The sequence below is a fragment of the Balaenoptera musculus genome, chromosome 12 (assembly GCF_009873245.2).
Source record: "Balaenoptera musculus isolate JJ_BM4_2016_0621 chromosome 12, mBalMus1.pri.v3, whole genome shotgun sequence".
NCBI classification, from domain to species: Eukaryota; Metazoa; Chordata; class Mammalia; order Artiodactyla; family Balaenopteridae; genus Balaenoptera; species Balaenoptera musculus.
In genome coordinates this window covers 33,486,389-33,507,856 of record NC_045796.1, presented here as the reverse complement: position 1 = coordinate 33,507,856, position 21,468 = coordinate 33,486,389, and the positions used below count along the sequence as shown (strand labels likewise).

The window sequence follows — 21,468 nt, the reverse complement described above, 5'->3', positions numbered from 1 at the left end:
AAGTGTGAAGGCAAAATATATACATACAGACATCTTTCTATTTCTCTTTTTCTTCACTTGGAAAAAGCATACATTTTTCCATTTGCTTTTCGTGAGGACCTGAGAAAACAGCGTCCCTGGAAAAACAATTCTTTTTCTACCGCCCTCACTCCTGTCATCCCAGCCTTCACATTTTCATTCTGAATTCTGAAACTACAAAGAAGTTTTGACCATTTAAGTCAACTTGCCATTTAATTTTAAAATGGGGCCAGTTAATTTCCATTTTTAAAATAATTTCATAAATTTAAATTATGAATCTAATGCTAATAAGCAAACATACCAGACCGCTTTGGCTAAACAGTCCAATTAATAACATTTAATTTAATTTATTTATTTATTTATTTTTAAGAAATTTTATGTATGTATGTATTTATTTATTTATTTTTGGATGCATTGGGTCTTCGTTGCTGTCCACGGGTTTTCTCTAGTTGCAGTGAGCAGGGGCTATTCTTCATTAAGGTGCGCGGGCTTCTCACTGCAGTGGCTTCTCTTGTTGTGGAACACGGGCTCTAGGCACACGGGCTTCAGTAGTTGTGGCTTGTGGGCTCAGTAGTTGTGGGTTGCGGGCTCTAGAGTGCAGGCTCAGTAGTTGTGGCCACGGGCTTAGTTGCTCCGCTGCATGTGGGATCCTCCCGGACCAGGGCTCAAACCCGTGTCCCCTGCATTGGCAGGAGGTTTCTTAACCACTGCGCCACCAGGGAAGTCCCTAATAACATTTTATTAATCACAAAATCAATACAAATTTCCTGCCCACGTAAACCCATGTGTATGTGTGTATGTGAAATGACTGATATGGAAATTATAAGTAAAAAATAACCAAATGACTAATTCATGAAGCACTAATATTATCTTCATATACGTGCAATGTCTAAAGTGGTACATGCCATTAAAATGCATAAAATCACTGCTGAACTAATAAATACATGCTTATCAGATATATTCCTGTAAATGTTATACTTAAAATGGAAAACTCTTAAATATCTGCCGTGGATTGAGCGAAAGTGGTAGATTTTACCCTCGGCTCAAATCACCTGTCATTACATACAACATATAAAATTCTCCAAGTGTAAAAGAATTCATGTTCTAAATATAATAAAATGATGATAATTCAGATAGTAAAGAAACAGTTGATTGTTTACATTACTCACAAGTATAATTTTAGAATCTATAGATAAGGTTTGCTTTCAAACAAATAATTAATATAGTCCTTATTTACATTTTATCCAAGATGTAATGCAAATAAAATATTAAATAGTATAAACACTTTAAAATGCTCATGCATAGGGACTTCCCTGGTGGCACAGTGGTTAAGAATCTGCCTGCCAGCACAGGGGACACGGGTTCGAGCCCTGGCCTGGGAAGATCCCACATGTCATGGAGCAACTAAGCCTGTGCACCGCAACTACTGAGCCTACACTCTAGAGCCCACGAGCCACAACTACTGAGCCCGCATGCCTACAGCCCGTGCTCTGCAACAAGAGAAGCCACTGCAATAAGAAGCCCACACACTGCAACAAAGAGTAGCCCCCGCTCGCCGCAACTAGAGAAAGCCCACAAGCAGCAACAAAGACCCAACGCAGCCAAAAATAAATAAATAAGTCTATATATTAAAAAAATGTTCATGCATAGAGAAGAGGATATATATCTTTTTTTTCTTTTCTTTTTTTTTTTTTTTGGCCACGCCACACACCATGTGGGATCTTAGTTCCCCGACCAGGGATCAAACCCACGTCCCTGCAATGGAAGCTCGGAGTCTTAACCCCAGAACCCCAGGGAAGTCCCAGGCGATATATCAATAACACAGCATTATGTAGATTTGTAGCATTTAATATTCCTCTGAAAAAGAAGGAAAACTTTGCATGCTATGATTTCATGAGCTTAAAAACATATGTCACAAGTTAGAAGATTCATGAGAGATCAAATAAATCTTATATGCTTCACAATATTTGGACATTTTCTTAAAATCTCTGAAATTTTAAATTCACTTCAATGCTATCATCATTTTTGCAATACAAATTACTTGAATGACTGAAAAAAGATGCTAGTGGTACACAAAAATGCAGTGTAACAATTGCATTACATCTTGGTCATTTATAGATGGGGCTCAGTTTAACCTGTTCTTTGATGAGTAACATAAGGCATGTTACAGCAGTGCACAAAATCCTCACAATTCAACAGGTTATTTAATCCTTAATTTAGTTCATTAATAAAAATGAGATGAGGAAAGAAGTAGCGAGCGTGTGAGGGAGAGAGGAGGGAGTGAATGACCCAGAAGTGGTCACCTGCAACACAAATACACTAAAACTTTCCCTAAACCAGTCCTTGACAAAGGACTACATCCTTAAAGAGACATGGGCCACATCTCTCATCAGCATGGGGTCCTTAAAAGCCTGGGGAACTCCCCTTAAAGAGCAAGCAGAGAGGGATGGGAGCAGGGCGGGAAGACACAGTCAGGCAGATCTTGGCTTTAGCCATCTCCATGGAAAGACCTATCTAACCTTCAATGAATTTTGTGCATTTTAACATTTTGCTCAGGAAGCTAGTTTTTCCTAACGAAGTTCACTCTTCCGATCGCTTCTTCAAGATGCTTGGACTATTAGGATCTCAGGTGGAAATTTAAAGACCAACTCTCTCCAAGCTTTAAGACTGACTGGCTAATGTGTCACAGAACAAAATGTTACGAGATCGTTTAAAATTTCAGTACTATCAATTAAAATAAAAGGTATACCTGAAGAGACGCTTCCCTGGCCACGTCCCCAGGAAGCATAATTGAGGAGATGTGAATTACCCTACAAAGGCACAAATAAAGAGTCTCTGGTGAATACCTGGCCCATGTCACTGCAGGAATCTTCTCCTACCCATAGTCTGTTTTCTGCCCAAGAGGCTGCATACACACTTCCCTGTGGCCAAGAGCCCTGGTAACTGCTCTGCCCACCAGCCTAACGCTCCCACTCCTGGTCAGCCCACGGTGGCCTTCTGGGTTCTTGGCTGCTCCTGCAGGCCAACTCTATTGCCAGCCAGCACCTCTGTAAGGCCACAGGAGCAATCACCCCTTACTTCCATAATTGCTCTCCTCCTCTTCCAGGCCTAGGCCCAGTTTTCTGTTCTTGACCCTGAAGCCCAGGGCACCCCTCCTTCCCTAGTCTGAGGCCTCTGGACCCACTAGCCTGAGACAAGGGCTGGGCAGCCTGGGCTTCTCTGTCAAATTTTCACACTGTGAAATGGTTTACTCTTTTCAAAATGCGTGCTCCCTTCCTTCCTTCTCCCCAAAGAGGCAGGTTGCCCATGGAGCTAAGCTTGCCTGAGCTGGCCCCTTTCTCAAGACTATCCCATCATGCTTGGTTTCCTCAGCAGCACAGGGTTCATATTTTCCTTCCCCCTTCGCTCTCCTCCCTGCACTGCGACTGCAGACTTGGCTGCTTTGGAAGATTGCTCCATGCAAACCACTTGCCTGGGTACAGAGAAAGGATATAATGTCAAGGATTGACAGCTTTAAAAGGCAGAGAATCTTAGGAGACAAATCAATTTCTTTGGGTGACGTGTGCATGCTTTCCTATGTGGTAAGGCAGCACTGGGATGGCATCCTAGGAAAGCTCTGAGTGGACAAAGAATTCTATTTTTGCTAAGATTAGCAATTTGTGGCAACAGGACATTTATGGGGACATGTCATGCAGGGACAGCTTGGCCTGGAAATCAACTATTTATAGAACAGGTCTAGGTTTAGGACCAAGAATAAGGTAATCCCCAACCTTTGGCTTTCGGACAAGTTTCACATTACTTTGCCTAAACGTGGGGAAGCTCCAGAAAGATCTGTGGTTGAGTTGATCACTTGGTTAGTAGTTATAAACTAAGAAAATCTATTTGCTACGAAAAATATCCATGGCTAGAAGATAGTTCTAAGTATACGCTGTCCAGTCAGCCAGCCCTCACCACCTTATTTTCAGTAATTTAATCAAAAGCGCTTTTGACACACCAAATAGGTCATTTTATTTTGAGACTTTTGGGTCTGTGGTAGGCCAAGACTTTAATGTCCTTGCAGCCCCCTGAAGTGTTTGGATGACTTTACTAAGTGAAAAGGAGCTGTTCATTAGCAACTGCGACATTTCCACACTTTCCCAGCTAAAGAAAATGGCTTGTTTGGATTTCAGTGGAAAATTCTCACGTGACAGAAAGAGTATTGAGACCACCTAGATTGTTGGGGAAGACCTGGAGACAATGTAGCCTCACAGCTCTCTTACTGTCTTACTTTTCTAGCACTAAGGAAAATCTGATTATTGAGCCCTTATAGAAAACTACAACCACCTAATAGCAATGACAGTGGTGATGGTGGCAGTATTTTATTAATTTATTTATTTTTAATTTTACTTATTTATTTATTTTTGGCTGCGTAGGGTCTTCGTTGCTGCACGCGGGCTTTCTCTAGTTGCAGCGAGTCGGGGGCTACTCTTCGTTGCGGTGTGCGGACTTCTCATTGCGGTGGATTCTGTTGTGGAGCATGGGCTCTAGGCACACGGGCTTCAGTAGTTGTGGCACACGGGCTCAGCAGATGTGGCTCATGGGCTCTAGAGCGCAGGCTCAGTAGTTGCGGCACAAGGGCTTAGTTGCTCCGTGGCATGTGGGATCTTCCCAGACCAGGGCTCGAACCCGTGTCCCCTGCATTGGCAGGCGGATTCTTAACCACTGCGCCGCCAAGGAAGTCTTGGTGGCAGTATTTTAAAGGTACATCTTATTACTGTGTCATGCTGGTGCCGGGAGATTTTCAATGCATGTGAAGAAAGTCTCCAGTTTACAAATGCCTACTGATGGAGAGAGAAGAGAGGTCCCGGCCTGGGGCTTTCTCCTTTACTTCCCCATGGCTCCTGCGGCCCCCAATGCAGCATGGCATGTCCAGACTGCTGCTCTGAAAGACCCAGATCAGGGCCTGCCACAGAACACATCCTGCCCTTGAACTGAGGCCCCACTGTCATTCAGACACATGTGCTTGGAAGGGAGAAAAACGATAATGGCCCTTATTCTATACCAGTCAGTAGGATGAAAATGACCAAGGTTCAAATCAGAATTGATCTGTATACAAGCTGTCCGTCTCAGACCAGTTATTCTGTGTACGTGAGCTTTCTCTTTCTTAAGATGTGGATGGTAATTCTCACCTTATGAAGATTAAACAAAGTCTATTTTAAAGGGCTTTGAACACAGAGAGTACTCAATAAATATTTGTTGTTCTTTTCCTCTGTGATACCATTTGCCCCAGTTACATGAATAGCTGACCACAAAATGCCAGGAGATACCTCAAGGCCACACAAAATTATTTGCTTAAATGGCAGAATTTAGTAAAACTATTTACTACTTCATTGCAGTAAATGGTATCTTGGGGTTTGAAAGTAGTTAAGGTTATCTCCCAAAGTGCCTATTTTACTACTAAGTGAATTGCTGAGAATCCAGATTCACATAAGCTTCTCTCAACATGAAGAGAGCAGAGTTTTATTATATAAATATATATAAACACACACACAAACTACCAGACAACCAAACATTCTGTTGTAATTTAACTTGCTCTGCATATACTTCTAGAAACCATATTCAGCTTACAAAAGTTGGAAACAAATAATTTCTATGAACAGCACAGTGGTGAAGACCCTGATAGCAGATTGCCCAGGTTCAAATCCCAGTCCTGTCACTTAGGACCTCAAGTGAGGTTCTCTACCACTCCCCACCTCCATTTCTCCATTTGTAAACTGGGCGTAATATCACCTACCTGCTTGGGTTGTTAAATAAGTTAAGACAGCCTCTCTAATTTAGTGGCAGCAATCCTTCCCTGAAAAAAACACTGGCGTCGTCCTCTTCTTTCAAGTAGAAAAAATAACAGAGAACGCATCTACCCCAGACCCTCAACCCGTTTTCCAAAACAAAATACACAGCAATATTCCAATACACAATTAACAAACTATCATGTTGAATGTAAAATGCTTAAGTGCTATTTACTGAAGATCAAACCATTAGTAAGATTAAGTGTTGTTTCCAGGCAGTGACATGGCATATATCCTCTTGATTGACACTGGGCATGTTTTTCAAGATGTCCCCATTATACTAAAATTGTAACTCGAGCTATTTCCCCCACATGTGTGTTTAAAATGTCGTTATTGGGTTTGGAGGCATACGTATAAATTTTCCCTATAAAAACATGAGTTAAAAAATGTTGTATTAAAAGATGTATATTCTATAAAGCTTGGGTATTAAAAAGCAATAAACATTCTTACTGTGGAAATATGTTCACCAAGGGGAGATTTTTACAGATATGCTTGTATCAATAAAACAGATAGTGGCCACAGAAGAAGGGTAATTTTTAAAAACCTATTACTACCACTACTACCACCACAACAGAAAAAGCCCAAAATATGTCCCTAACTCCAAAGTATACAATTTTTGAACATTTTTCCACTTATAAAGAAACAGCAATATTTTGGGATTTCACAAATTGTGTTCCCTGGAACATTGGTAACAAGTGTTATTAAAAAATAAAAAAGGCTCCTAGGTCAAATAACTTTAGAATATTTAAAATATGCTTCTTGCCACCAATTTTTTTTTAGCAATTCATAAATACTAGATAAAATATTATATGCTACAAGGCGTCTTGCAGTAAACTTTATTTACACTAAAATATTAGACCACGAAACTCCTTTTCAACAGAACACCTAGTAACAATATTCCACACACAATTTGGGAAACAGAGCTCTATTCCTTTGACTTATTTATTAAAGAAATTTTGCTTTAAGCAGATTAACAAAGTATTAGTCTCTCCTGAAATGTATAAAAAGCTATTAGAACAAGCCTTTCATTTTAAAGACACATAGCCTGGCCCTGGCTTTCAAGCTTCAAGCTTCAAACTAAGCTCAAAAGGGATTAGTCTCTTTCCTTTACCTGCAAAATGGAGATGATATGATTTCCTATCAAGAATATAGGGACGGGAAAATTGGTGTAAATGTGTTTCTTAAATGACCTTAAAATCTTAGGAATTAAGTGATCTGACGAATAAAACATGACCATCATTGCTATAGACAAATAACTAAAATGTATGCAGCAGGTTCTCACAAAAACAGTGGCATCTCTAAGCTGGAGATACCAAGTATTTTAAAAGAAATAGATACATATTCTAATCTTCAAGTACTATTTTTAAAAAATTTCCCTCCTTTAAGGGAATATCACTCCCCCCGCCTCCACCCAGAGTTCAGAGGGTGTCCTAGCCACTTATTTTCCTCTTTGCTTTGAAGGAAGTGTGGCAAGAGACAAATCCATTTAAGTAATTGGTATAGTAAAGCAATGTCTCTAAACAAGAAAGAAAGGATATCCTACAGTGATGCTATTTAGGTATGCTAAGGCGCCATGATAAGAATTATTGGACGACTGTTAAATTAAACTAACGTTCTGGGAGTAGAAAAAGCAAGCAACTCAAATACTGGCAATTAATTTTTATATAGCCTCTGGGATGTTTTCCGTATGTACTATGTGATCTCAAAAATATTACGTACTCCAAAATACTACATCTGTGTCCAATAGTCCCTTAGAGTAAATATCACTGGATGTAAACAAACAAGGGCCTTTGGCAACTCTGCTGCTATCAAATAGAGGGAACATGTTCTATACAAGGAAGATCTCATTTCTCAGGACTCTATTCTTTCCAAATTCAAATTTACTTGTGCCTAAAATCAAATTCAAATTTAGCACTTTTGTGAAAAATGTTTTTGAGGATCAAGTTTTTTTTTGTTTTTTTTTGTTTCTGGTGGAAAGAAAAAAAGGCTCTATACTAAATTGTCCTGCAAACATAAAACCCAACCGTTCCAAAATATAAAATATCCATCAATGCACAAATATAGTTGAATTCCTATTATATACAGGGTACTGAATCCATCTAGTGCTTAGGTTTAAAAAAAAAATATCAAGCCTACCCTTAAGGCATTTATGTTCTTGGTAAACAGAAAAATTTCTACAATATAAACTTGCCTAATAAAGCAAGGCAGAAGGATAAACGCACATAGGATGTGTACGTACTAGCGGAGAATTTAAAGTCAAGCTCCAGGGAAGAGAGGCTTCTGTCTAAGAGGAGTTGGCAATAAGACCAGAAAAGGCAGGTAGGGCCAGATACAGAGAGACTGGAATGATAACTGAGTAGCTTATTGCCAAAGATGACCTCTTTACCAAGCTGTGTAAGCCATTCCCTCACTGAGGGGTGAAGCCTATTCCTCCATGCTCTTGAATTTGAGCTGGGCTATGATTAATTGGCCAACAGAATATGGCCAAGTGGCATTGAGTAACGCCTGAGGCCAAGCCCCAAGAAGCCTGGCAGGTTCCACCTAGACTTCTTAGAATGCTCACTCTGGGGTAAGCCAGCAAGAATGTAGGAAGTCTGACTACTCTGATTCTGCCATGCTGTGAGGAAGCCCAAGCTAGTCATGTGGCGAAGCCGCACAAGAAGAAAGATGACCCACCAGCCCAGGTGTCAAACCTGTGCACGAAGAAGCCTCTGATGATCCCCATGCCTCAGCCCATCTTGCTTGACGGACCCCAAGAAAGAACTTGATTGTGATCCTCCAGAATCAAGAGAGAAAATTGTTATTTTAAGTCACTAAGTTTTGGGTGGTATGTTACACAGCAACAGCCGACTGAAACAATCACCTTGACCTTCAGGATAGGGGTCACAAATGGTGGTACCTGGGCCAGATCGAACCTGCAGACAGGATTTTGGGGGGCTTACTCAGTATTTTTTAAATTCTAGCTAACATTTTCTAACAAAACCCACATTCTTCTGAGGCCTGCACTTTCCAATCATCCACTTCACTTATTATATAACCTGCCAGGCCCCTATTGATCCTTAAGTATAGAAACCTTTCTCTAAAAAATGGGAGCAAGGGATTAATACACTTATACAATTAGATAAATATATCCAGTCTGATGACATTATATAGTTATACTATAATCCAGAATGATTCCAAAATGCCATAAATCAAAAGAATTTTAGCCTGGATATACTGAAGCATATATATCCTCATTTTCAATAATAAATTTTAAAAATAACAATCAATGATTTACTTAAAAATAAATAAAGACATCATACAAATTTACTTCTACCTTGATCTAAATAACTTCTATCAAGATGACGGGCCATAGCTTTGACAGTATTATTTGGACCAGAGAGAAATGAAAAGACACACACTTAGTAACTCTAGTCAAAACATTAATTATAGAATAAGCTGATCGAGTTACATGTTTCTAGACCACCTATAAATAGCCAAAGTTCCTTTCAACTTTCAGTTGCCAGCTCACCTTTTCTGACTCAAACCAAATCTTAATTATTCAATAACAAATTATTTTAAAGTTTTATATCTCAAAAGAGGGAACCATGTCATGGCTTCCTAAATATGATACTGAAAACATTGTTTCAGAATCCATCTGTATTATAATGGAAGCTCCTTCAGGGCAGGAATTCTTACATTTATTTTATTCTAGGCTTATCATATACACCCAGCAAAAATCTTCACGGTTGTTTATTAAAATACATATTAGGATTCTTTTAAACAATTTAAATTTTAAGACATTCTACATTTACATATTTTTAATGCCTTTCTGAGTTACCCAAATCTCGTTCTGGGTAGGATTTCAATTTTATGCTGCTCATCAACAATAAATAATTCTTACTCTTTTTCTCAAAATATAGATGATATCTGACAGACGTTAGCATTCAGAGATAAACCAGATCTCTACAGCCAACCCACCCAAACTTCAAAAATTCTTGTTAGTGTGAATTCCAGTATTTTTCTACACAGCTTCAGTTTCACAGCAGCATGATGTTAAAGCATTTCCCAGTTTATTAAGTTAATTACATTTTACAGTTCTAATCTGATTCAACTAGTGTCACAAGGACATGTATCAATTTCCATGTTCCTAAATCTTCCAAATAAATGACAAACTTAGACAAGTGCATACCCCCTAATGGAAGACAGGCACATGTTCAGGAGCTGTGGAAAGACATATCGTATCAGCATGTGCAGTGCTCCCATGTACCTTGAGAAGGACACCGTACTAGAGTAAGACGAAACTAAAGGCAGCAGAAAAAAGCATCACTGTCACGTCTCAATGCACAAAGATCCTAAGAGGCAACAGAGAACAGTCACCCCCAAGTTACTTGAAACTTTTATTTAGATTTGAAAAATGTATTTCAAAACCTGTTGTTGGGAACTCAGGACACATTCTCCCATAGCAACAATGCCACAGATATATGGTGCTTTGAGTTTTCCAGCAGGTGAAAAGAACTCTGCGAATCCAGAAAATGGCACGACTGGAGAATTTACAGCTCTCTGGGATTTGATGACCATGTATGCTGTTTTTCCCTCTATGGAAAACGGCTTCTGCATTACGCACTGGCATACATCTCCCTCCTCCCTCCAGGTCACTATCTCTTTCTTTCCTCCAGTTACTCCCACTCCCACCAAAAAAGTCCCCAGTCTCTTAGAGGTGGAAGCAAAACAGCCTGCTCCTGTGAGCCACTCGTAAGCAGGAGCTACTGAGCTAATAGCAATTTGAAAGGCACGTATGAGAGGGATTTGAGAAGAACTGGCTAAGGGGACAGAGTTTCCTAGCCTAGGCCCAGTGCACAGTAGGCATTTAAAGTTAATGTATTATGTATAATAAAGATGAAGAGAAAAACCAACAGTATAGTCTTTAAATGTGTGCACTAAATGAGAAAGGGGATGGGGCTCAGGGGGCACTGGGTGGTGATCTGGACCATGGATATCACACCCTCAGCTTAGCTCTGCTCCATGAAACATCACTTTTAGGTTATAAGATCAAGAGATGTTCAGGGACTTCCCTGGTTGTCCAGTGGTTAGGACTCCACGCTTCCACTGCAGGGGGCAGTTTCCCAACCAGTTTCAATCCCTGGTCAGGGAACTAAGATCCCAAAAGCCACAGGGTGTGGTCAAAAAAAAAAAAAAGAGAGTTGTTCAGAAAGTACACAAATATATTTTAAGGGAGAAAAAGCGTAAAAATGATCGTGTCTTCAAAAACTTTAGGTATGGTGATATACTAGTACTTTTACCTACAAGTATTCAAATAACCTAAAGTCAATTCGGTCTTTGAGGAACATGAGCAAATAACTTTTCCTTGCTCTAAACAAGATGATTTTCCATCTTATTAAGAGTAACAAACGATTTAGAAATTTATATCCACCCAAACTACAAAAAGCTGTTTAAAACAGTCACCTGTGCTTAACAGGGGTTCAATACCTTTAAGCCCTTTTTAAGATACTGTTTTGGTATTCTTAGTAGTTATTAACATTAATATAATCTGAGATATTTTTATAATTATCTTAAACTTATTCCACAAATATTATTTTTCAAATTAAGAAGTTATACTGCATATGTATTAAAGCAAGCATTCTTTTCCCGAAACACTTACAAATCAATTTCAAAAATGCTTTCTAACAGTATTTCCAAATTAATTCACCCACAGGTCTTTGACTGCCCTGCGTCATCATAGACAATCACAGTGTTTTATGTCAAGCACTCTTTTAAGTACGTTACATATACTAACTCATTCAATCCTCATAATAACTCTTGAGTTAGGTATTACTATGCCCAGTTTGCAGAAGGAAGAGAAAAAACTGAGGCTCTATGACATTAAATAACTTGCCCAAGATCACACAGCTATTAAATGACAGAACCAGGACTCTGACTCAGACAGTCTAGTTCCAAAGTGATCACACAAAGTAGGTGTAATCACTGCACCCTACTCCCTCTTACACTCATTCACTCAAACTTTTATTACCTGCCTAGAGTAGGTCAAGCACTTTGCTAAACCCAGGTAAAGAGACAAAATAAGGCAAGATCTCCATCCTCAAGGAACTTACATTTTAATGCGCAGCAAAAAAGCAAAGTGCAAATTAAACCCAAAAGTTCCATGTGACAATTCTGGTTCAGCAAAATGTCCAGGGAAAAGATAAGATATTGTATTGAAAAGGATTTAGTAATAATATTCCTGATGTGCACATTTTTTTTAATACCTTCAAAAGCTACACATTTGATCTTTAAAATTAACCTTGTGAAGCCGAGCACTATTACACTCATTTCATAGATGAGGAATCAAGTAAAGTTCTGAACAGCTTAGCAAAGACGCCACATTGCCTTTGGAGGGAAACTGCCCCGCCTACAGAATCTGCTTCTCTAAAAAGACCCCAAATGGTCAAATCATAGGCTTCCTGGGACAGTTCAAAAAAATTAACTGGGAAAACCTGATCCCCTTTCAAAAATTTGAAATTAGTCCATCCGTTTGCTAGGAGATGTAAGATGATAGAGGGTGACAAGGGTGGGGCATCCGTTGAGAACCAAGCTCAAGCTTGAAATGAGGAGATTATAAAGCCAGTGGACAGAAAAGAATAGAGTCCCAAAAAGAGAGCAACATGCCATGTGACCAGTCCTGAGGGAAGAAGACAGGGGATATGGTCTTTTCCTTATGACCCAGATGCCTGCAATAAACCTCATTTTCCCTAAAGACACAAGTGTTCTTTGCAAAAGCAACTACCGAAAGAGCATGTGTCAAGGGGATGACGTTTCACAATTTTTTCCGACACAAAAATTCAGATATTTAGTGGGCTTGAGTAGAGAAAAGACTCCAGATGCAGTAACTGGCCACACAGATCTCCATGGTTTCTGTTTACTTCTTGCAAAAAAAGGGATAAACTTGGCCAGCTCACAGCAACGAACACAGAAGTCAAAAGAATGTGTCTTCAGAATTATCCAGACATCATCTCTTCTGCTCCCTCTGCCCTAATCCACCCCCAACACCTTTACTTATCCCCACTCTCCTCAAATAAGAAAACTTCTTATTTTCTGTCTCCTCTTATCAAAAGTAAAACAAAGTCATTAAAGATCAATACTGACTAAAACTTTGACAACAGACCATTTCATCTCGGAGTATTTGTATGAAATGAAAGGTTTAGGTCAGGACGGTAATCACCTAAAGGAGAGAGTTCAGGAAAGGACTGGCATCACACCCCGCCTAGCACACCCTCTTCCCCAAACCAAGCTTGGAGACCAGGCTGCTATCTCCGCCCACCCCCAGCCTCTACCCCATCACCACCCAAGCAACAGCCTGGAGGCCTCAAGTTTCTGCTGTTCCAAGCCCTCTCACAGGGACACCACTTGGGTGACAAGCAGAGAGGCTTCTCAGGACCTTCGGGCAGCATTCAAATCAAGAAGATGTAGGAGAGCAAAGGCCACCAAAGGGAGTGAGACCTCACAGATCCATGACCATGGAGCACAGGGAACTTCCACTTGACACAAGTGTGGCCTTGGCCTCTAGGATGCTGGGTCCTTTTTCTAACCTGTAAATGATACTCAGGTGTACAGATAATGAGGAATTTGAAAACAAGAGAAAAAAATAATTCATTTTGGTGGGCCAATTATTAAAAACTCTTTAGGCCTAATTACCAGGCAATCCAGAAGCCATCATGTGCGTTGTTAAACGCATCAATTTTTGTGAGTTCGTTATGCTGCAACACTCTCAAAAACAAGACAGATACTAAGAACTTAAACACCAAAAGAGCAATCATAAACCTTCAAATAAGCACTAGCCCCCGTTAGAAAAGAAAAACAAAGGCGGACGATGAAAGAAGTAAGGGGACCGTGGAAGGCAAGGAAAGTTTTCAGCAGGTTTTTTTGTTTTTTTTTTTTTAAGAAGGTGGGTTCTTGAGATTTATAAATCCTTATATTTGAAAAGGCATACACCTAATATATGTCCCATGAAGATAACTTTAAACAGGCCCACAAAAATCACATGCCTCACAGATGAGGGCAGTTAAAAGGCAAATATCACATAACTCTAAATAAAGGTAAGACCTGCCCAGTTAGAATACTGGGTGTGTCTTTTAACAATTCAAGAGAAAATTATGAATAGGGCTTCTAAACGACACAGTAAAGAAAATCAGTTTTTAGAAAGTACTCTTATGCCAGCACATGGAGGACTAGATTGATCTAGAAAACAATTATCCATATGGACAGGTTAAAAATGCATTTGGTCACTAACTCCTGCAAAATTAGAATGAGGAATCATGCCTTCAATGGTAAGGCTAGGAAAAATAAAAAGAAACAGTCGTTCACTTATGACATAATTGCAATATAACAACTCTTCGCCACCCTACCTTCACCAAAAATATATATAATTTCAGATAACACACAAATTCAGAAGGAAAGAACTCATGATACAGTACATAAGTTTTTTTAAATGCTGTAAATTCACGTAAAAGAAAGACACGAGAAGATGGCAGCCCTCTTCCAGGCCTGAACTTTTACATAATGGTTAATTTTCAGTTATGCCATTTCTAGTTAAGCATAAGGATCATGCCCATGTTTCTTAACACGCGACAAAACGGTATTTGTGAAAATGCTTCTGAAATGAGGAAAAATATGTTACATGCCACAAAGCTCGATAAGTTCTTTCCTCTTCTGTATCTAGTGTGAAAGCAAGCAGCAGCTAGCCATAAACCAGGCACTGTTCTACGGGCTTTACGTGGATCATCCCACTTAATCCTCTCAGTGAAGTGAACACTAATATGAAGTTCAATTTACAGGTAGAGATTTAAATAACCCTTCCAAGGCCACACTGAGAATGAGTGGGAGAGTCAATCGGGATGTGACCCCACGCAGCCTGGCCCCCGAACCCAGATTTTCAGGCTTTATGTCATCATGACCTAGTGCCTCTTGGTTCTGCTTGCCCAACACCAATGGCAAATGGGGTCAACAAAACAAGATCTTACATGATGAATGCTATACATTTACTCATAGAAGACATAAAAATATCTCAGACGAAACTAGAGTTAAAAGGTTTAATAAGAAGAAAAATACCATTTGACATTAATATTTATCAAATATTAGCAAAGACTGATAGGAAGCAAACAGAATAGTTTTTCTTAAAATGACGGGAAAGTCAAGGGAAAACAGTAAGAATAGACAAAATGCAGTATTCTTTGAAAAACTGCTTTGCAAAAGTAAACATTAAGAAACCTACTTGAAAATTAACAAGTAAATAAAGTCTTATAAATATAGCTACTCATAAAAAGTGGTTTCTTCTGGAAACATTTGACTATGCACAAGTCAGTCAGAACAACTAACGTTAGCATATTTCTTCAAATCCTAATGTTTTCAAGAAGAAATATAACAAAAAAAATTGAAAACAGAATTCTGTAAATATTTGAGAGGGTCTAACTATGAGTAGGAAGAATTCCTTAATCAGGTATCCAATGAATGTGTCCTGATAAAGAGGGATAATGGAATGGAATGGAATGGAATGGAATGGAATGGAATGGAGGGAATTTTAGACTAACAGATAACTTACAAAAATATTAATTCCCTACTATCCCAGCTTCCCCAAAGACCAAAACAACAATAAAAAAAAAAGGACCTGGTAACATAGGGCTAAAACTCAAATGCTTTCTATAAATATCCTAAATCATATACATAATCATTTATACTTATCAAATGGCATATACATGAGCTCATCTTACTGAACTAAACATTTGATTAAGTAGTTCATCAAGGTGCATATTATTTAGGAGACAAAGTCTTGCAATAAGCCAAATTAGACTTCTGTGCTCCCTTCAACAACTGCTAAATATGTGGATGGGAACACAAGAGTCTAACTTTTGTCTCTTTTTCACAGTTTGTTTGTTTGGTTTGGTTTGGTTTTGACTTTTGAAGAGCTTTTTAAAATAGGCATCAACCACCAAACTTGCACGTCGGGGCAGCTTGCCAGTGCTTCAAGTACAAGCCGACAACCTCGGGCCAGAGCCGAAGCCCTGTGCCCCACTCCCTCACCACCATCTTTAAAGGATGGCTCCTGATCCCATCCCACCCTCAAATCCCTCCTCCCACCACCACCCCCCTTCTGCCCCAATAGCAATATCTCAACCTCTCCAGGCTACAGAAGGTGCCTCCCAAAGAAACACTAAGCTTATCTGATAAATGATTCCATGCTTAAGGGTAAAAGCCAATCAGGACTGTCCCTTTTCTCTCCTTCCCCCCCCCCCCCAGCCCTCAAACCAAGGCTCCCATCTTCTCCAGCCTAGGACTCTAGTTCAGTGGTAGGAATTTGGGGCCAGTATGGGCAAGCAATATGGCAGCCAGTGGGGGAGGCACTTGGGAACAGGTCCGGCGCTACCGCTCCCTGGAGTGCGCTTGCTGTATGAGCAGCTGCCCACCCTACACCCTCTCGATTTTGCGCTAGCCTAGGTTGAGAATGATTCTGCTCTGGACAAGGTTGAGAATGCCCTGTTCCTCTCTTTTGTTCTCTCAACCCACTCAAGTATAGGCCACCCGCAACAGGCTGCAAAACTGCAAACATCGGATAAAGGCTCCATGTCTCAATATGCAGCCCCAGGCAAAGCCCCACGACGAGAGACCTTGCAGCAGTCTAATCCCTGGGTTTGAGTCCTCAAGGTAAAAATGAGAGGTCAGGACTCAAAGTCCCTAAGGTTCTTTTCACTCTCACAATCAAGATCCAAAATTCAGCTCAGATCCTCAGGCCATCCCAGAGTAAAGTCTCTGGAGAATGTGCTAAGTCTGCACAATTCTGGCAGTTTTGACCGTCAAGTGGAGTCCAAGTTACAGACAGTAAGGGGTTGGCGTTGCAGTCTGCTTACTGCTGAAAGGTTACTATCTCGTTAGTGTGCTACAGAAAAAATGGATGAAAACACTTTATGACCTCTCACACAAAATAAAATGATAACACATCCAAAGCACAAGCAGCAAATCCCTTTTATCTTTGGAAATGAATTAAGTCAATGGAATACATATGGCGGTTGCAATGTGAGGAAAAATTCTGGTCAGCCTGGGAATCTAGCGCAGAGTATTACAGCCATTCCTTTGATTTTTATTCCCCTCCTCCACATCTGGGGATTTTAAAACAAATGAAAGAAGGCATTATTCCAGCTTAAGGCATAAGCATAAGTCACAAAAGAACAAAGAAAGTTTTATTATCACATTAAACATCAAGGAGGAAATGTGCTTACTGATAACTAATTTAGTATCTTACCCTATTAGGTTAGCATTTGCTGTTTGCAAGTTTCTAGGCCAATATTTACAATTTATATCTAAGACAGGAGGTAAAAATGTTCAGCTAGTGAGAAGGTCATTAAGGAAAGGAAGGGGGGGCGGTAAAGGCTTGGAAAAACAGAACAAAGTACACAGATAGACGGTACTCTTTGCGCCTCAGTGGTCTATAGAACATTCGCCCTGTCTGCCTATAAAGTGATTTAACATTAACCACAGGTCACTCTAGCAGCACAGTACTACTTCCTGACAAAACCTTTTTGAAAGCTCCCCCACCAACAAAACAATCTACATACGCCGAAGAATGTGAAATCTACTGCCCCAGGCCAGTGTCTTGGGCTTTCTGCCTAAGAAGTTTGCTTTCAGCCAGAAGAAGGGGGAAAAGAATCACAATGTAACAACAGCAGATTGTAGAATACAGCGAACAGCCCTCCTGCTTGTTGGCGCCGTTCCCAAGCAGCAGTTCCAGTGGCTGGGCCTTGAGCCCATTCAAGAATTCCAACTCACAGGAAGTGTTTCAAATATAGTTATTTGATCTTTCAGCATTTGCAAATGCACCTGCTGAGCAAGGAGCCTGACAGCCATCGCCCCAGTTCCTTCCTATCCGTCTTCACCAGTCATCGTAGAGGCGGTTTCAGGATTAGGTGAGGTGCAAAGTACAGAAAACCCCAGCCAAAGATTTCTGCTGCTGCACGAGGTTAGGCGCGACCTGTGGCTTTTGGTTCCTTTCTCCCCACACTAACTTCCCTGTCACTTTTCTCCCCGGAGCAGGTAAGAGGGCTTTGTTTTGTTCTCTAGCTTTCGGGTGCCCGGGCTTACCTCGTGGTGGCTTCCTCCCCTCCCTTGCCATGGTTCCCCCCCAGGGCCTGGTCCTTGCCGCTGGGGTGGTAGGCAGTGAGAACAACTCCCTGGGAACTGGAGAGCCAGCTCATGGTGAGAGAAGGGGCATAATTTCTGCGATTCTGACACAGAGGAGGGGAAAGAAGTTCCTGGCTCTCCCGGCAACTCGGCTCATTAGCATCGGCCGGCTCCTCCCACCAAGGCCAGCGATTCACAAGTGAGGGGCGGGGCCTCTCCAGAGCTGGGCCGCTGACTCTCCAAGGGGGAGACGGGTGACTCAGAGCGTGGCCGCAGCCCGGGGACAACCCCAGTCCGAGAGGCTGCAGTTAAGGGGTGGGGGGTGGCGGGGGTACTCGTTGCTCCCACTCCCGCGTTATTCTGATCGGATTAAACGGCCACGTTGTAGCCGCCTCTCAACGTTGTAAGCACAAGCCGTCTTGGTTAGGAAACAATGAATTACTGCAGAGCCTTTTTTTCCCTTCGTAATTCCTGTTTCCATCTGATAATTTCTGCTACTTCATGCAACGGGAGTAAGGGCTCTTCTTAGCCCCTTCAAGGTCAGCGTTAAAATTAACCACAGCAAAACCCAATCAACATGCCCAGCAAAACTGTGCCATACAGGTGACAAGAAAGGCTTCCTGGGGACTTCCCTGGTGGTCCAGTGGTTAGGACCCCGAGCTCCCAAGGCCGGGGGCCCAGGTTCAATCCCTGGTCAGGGAACTAAGATCCCACATACCACAACTAAGCCCGCTCTCCCCAAGGAAGACCCGGCACAGCCTAAATAAATAAATATTTTTTAAAAAAAGAGAGAGAAAGGCTACCTGTTGTGTCGAGTCTAAAATGTCTTCATAAAAAAGATGTGTACCTAGAATACCATCTTCTTTCACATAGCCAATGCCAAGTTTACCTTTTGTTTTAACAAAATACCCTTCAGTACCAAAAAGAGACCCATCTACCAAAACTGTTAAATGGCACTGCAGAGAATTAAAAAAAAAAAGTACTTACTATTATTTGTTGAGCACTTACTATATGCCAGGCTCTCTTTGTGACAGGTGTTTTACATGTATTATCTCATTCAATTCAGTTCAGTTCTCTCTCTCTCTTCCTCCCTCCCTCTTCCTCCTCCTTCCTCTCCCCCTCCCCACTCTGTCTGTTTCTCTCACACACAAACACACCTTATAACATGGGTATCGTTCTCATCTGCAGGAAAGTGAGGCTGAGGGGCAGATTAAGTACCTTGTCTAAGATAACACAATTGTTCTGTGCCAGAAGCTAGATTTGCCCAGAATTCTAGGCTAAATTCCATTCTTTTTAACCACCATCCTGTTCTTTGTCCTGCAGATAAGGAAACAAGCGCAAAAGTTATGAAAAACATGAGATGTTTCTGTCCTTTCTCCTCTAAAAAATTCTACGCTCCTCTATATATCTAGTAGCCTGAATGGAAGTGGTTTTTGTGGTTGGTTTTTACGGTCTATCAGTATTTGTATCTAAACTTCCTCATAAATAAGTTTTCAACTTCATCATTCCATAAATATACTGTTTGTACTTCTTTTATTATTTAAAATGATCATGAGAGATAAATACTTTATTCATACTTACACACTCTTAAAGTATCAAAAAATTATTATTATTTTTTAAAATCCTCTTTGGTATCTGCTGTGAACTCCCATTTACAAGTCTTCCTAAAAAAGAGTTTATTACAGCTTCCTCCCTCCCCACTCCACAAGTAGTTGGTCAACCTTTGCATATCAACTAATACCTCCACTGGGCTCTACCCATTGTCTCCTTTCTGTCCCCACTACCTAAATCCTCTCTGTACCCTGTAATTAGATCTTCACTCCAATCTTACAACAACGCTTTAACTCATTTTCTTGCTTCCTCCTCTAAATTATATGGCACATTATTAGCACACCCAAGCACAGCCCTACTGATGTCTCCCCATAAAACTTCCACTGGTTCCCCATTGCTAACAGAACCAGTTCCAAACCTTTGTGTACAGTACTGAACATTCTTGCTCCCTTACCCACACAAGTCTCTCCATCTCTTCTGCCAGACACCATTCCCTCTGGCCCCCCTGTCATTCCTTTCTGGGCCTTCCACATCTAACTTACCTTCCACATAGCGGATGTTCAGTGAATGCTGATTGTAAAGAACTGAATGAATTTAATGTGTCCTTAGAAAGTACAGTAATTTTTTTTTTTAGTTAAATTGGTAATATCAGACAAGTGATCCTCACAGACCTACCAGTATGATCCTATGATGCGATGTTTACCAGCTCAGGCAAGATGAAAAGCACAGGAAGAGAGGCAAAAGGTAAGTTGACTGGAGTGTATGATTTCTTTTTAATGTCTTTATGTGGAAAAATGATTAATGCTCCCACATTCACCCTTCTTTTTTACGTAGCTGCTCTGAGATTTAAAAAGCAAAAACAAAAACCAAGAATCACTACCTTCTACAATTATTGGTAGGCCATACACTCTAGCTTTTAAAAACTCTTTACTTCTCTGTTTTTCTCTTCATCCCACACCATCCTTTCCCTTACTTCCCTGGACCTCCTTTTTATCTTCTTTATTTTTCTATTTTTTCTTCTTCCTTTGCTATATCCTCAGTCAGTGTCACACATGCCCATTGACAGCCATGAGCGCTGCCAGCTCTCATGAGACAATTTATGATACAGGGAGCTTTTGTCCAGTCTTAGCCAAAATGATGATTAAGTTATATTTTTGCCTGACTATAGTCTCTCCATTTGTTTAATAACAAATAAATCACAATGTATAAATCAAAATGAAACTATTTTACTAGCTCAAAGTAGTATTTGGGTTCATAGTAGCCAAGCTTTTTAATTTTTGTGAGGCATAAAATAAAATGTGGCACAAATTGATTTACATAGCTTGGTACATAAAATTTGAATCCTGCTAATTTAACTTTCAGGTACATGGAAATCCTCTGGACTCCTCCTCCTTTCCTCCTAATAAGCCCAGTTGTTACTGGTCTGAGAATGTTGCCTGTCACAGGGAGACAGCTGGCAGGCTTGTATCCTGGTGTACTTAGCTTCAAATATAGGCTCAAGTATTCAATAGATGAAAAACCACTTTCAGAATTTTCTTATGACCATCACGGACGCAAACCTTACTACCATAATGCTTTCTTGAGGGGCTTCCCTGGTGGCACAGTGGTTAAGAGTCCGCCTGCCAATGCAGGGGACATGGGTTCGAGCCCTGGTCCGGAAGGATCCCACATGCCGCGGTGCAACTAAGTCCGTGCGCCACAACTACTGAGCCTGCGCTCTAGAGCCCGCGAGTCACAACTACTGAGCCCGCGCACCACAACTACTGAAGCCCGTGCGCCTAGAGCCCACGCTCCGCAACAAGAGAAGCCACTGCAATGAGAAGCCTGTGCACTGCAACGAAGAGCAGCCCCTGCTTGCTGCAACTAGATAAAGCCCACGCGCAGTGACGAAAACCCAATGCAGCCAAAAATAAATTAAATATATAAATTT

The 21,468-nt window shown here is 40.7% G+C and overlaps 1 protein-coding gene and 1 long non-coding RNA gene across 3 annotated transcripts in view; one reads left to right on the top strand and one right to left on the bottom strand.

Annotated features, from left to right (window-relative positions):
* ARHGAP18 (Rho GTPase activating protein 18) overlaps positions 1 to 18,139 on the bottom strand; it is a 126,464-nt gene extending 108,325 nt beyond the window's left edge. The window contains exon 1 of one of the 2 annotated variants that reach the window (XM_036871999.1): positions 17,949 to 18,139. In XM_036871999.1, the coding sequence (XP_036727894.1) occupies positions 17,949 to 18,061 (113 nt within the window). In that variant the 5' untranslated portion in view covers positions 18,062 to 18,139. The remainder of the gene's footprint in view (positions 1 to 17,948) is intronic. The other variant, XM_036872000.1, reaches the window with a different exon arrangement.
* LOC118905358 lies at positions 17,307 to 21,127 on the top strand. Its single transcript, XR_005022209.1, has 3 exons — positions 17,307 to 17,900; positions 20,173 to 20,282; positions 20,901 to 21,127. It is a non-coding gene; the product is annotated as an uncharacterized LOC118905358 (long non-coding RNA).
* Positions 21,128 to 21,468: the final 341 nt, after the last annotated feature.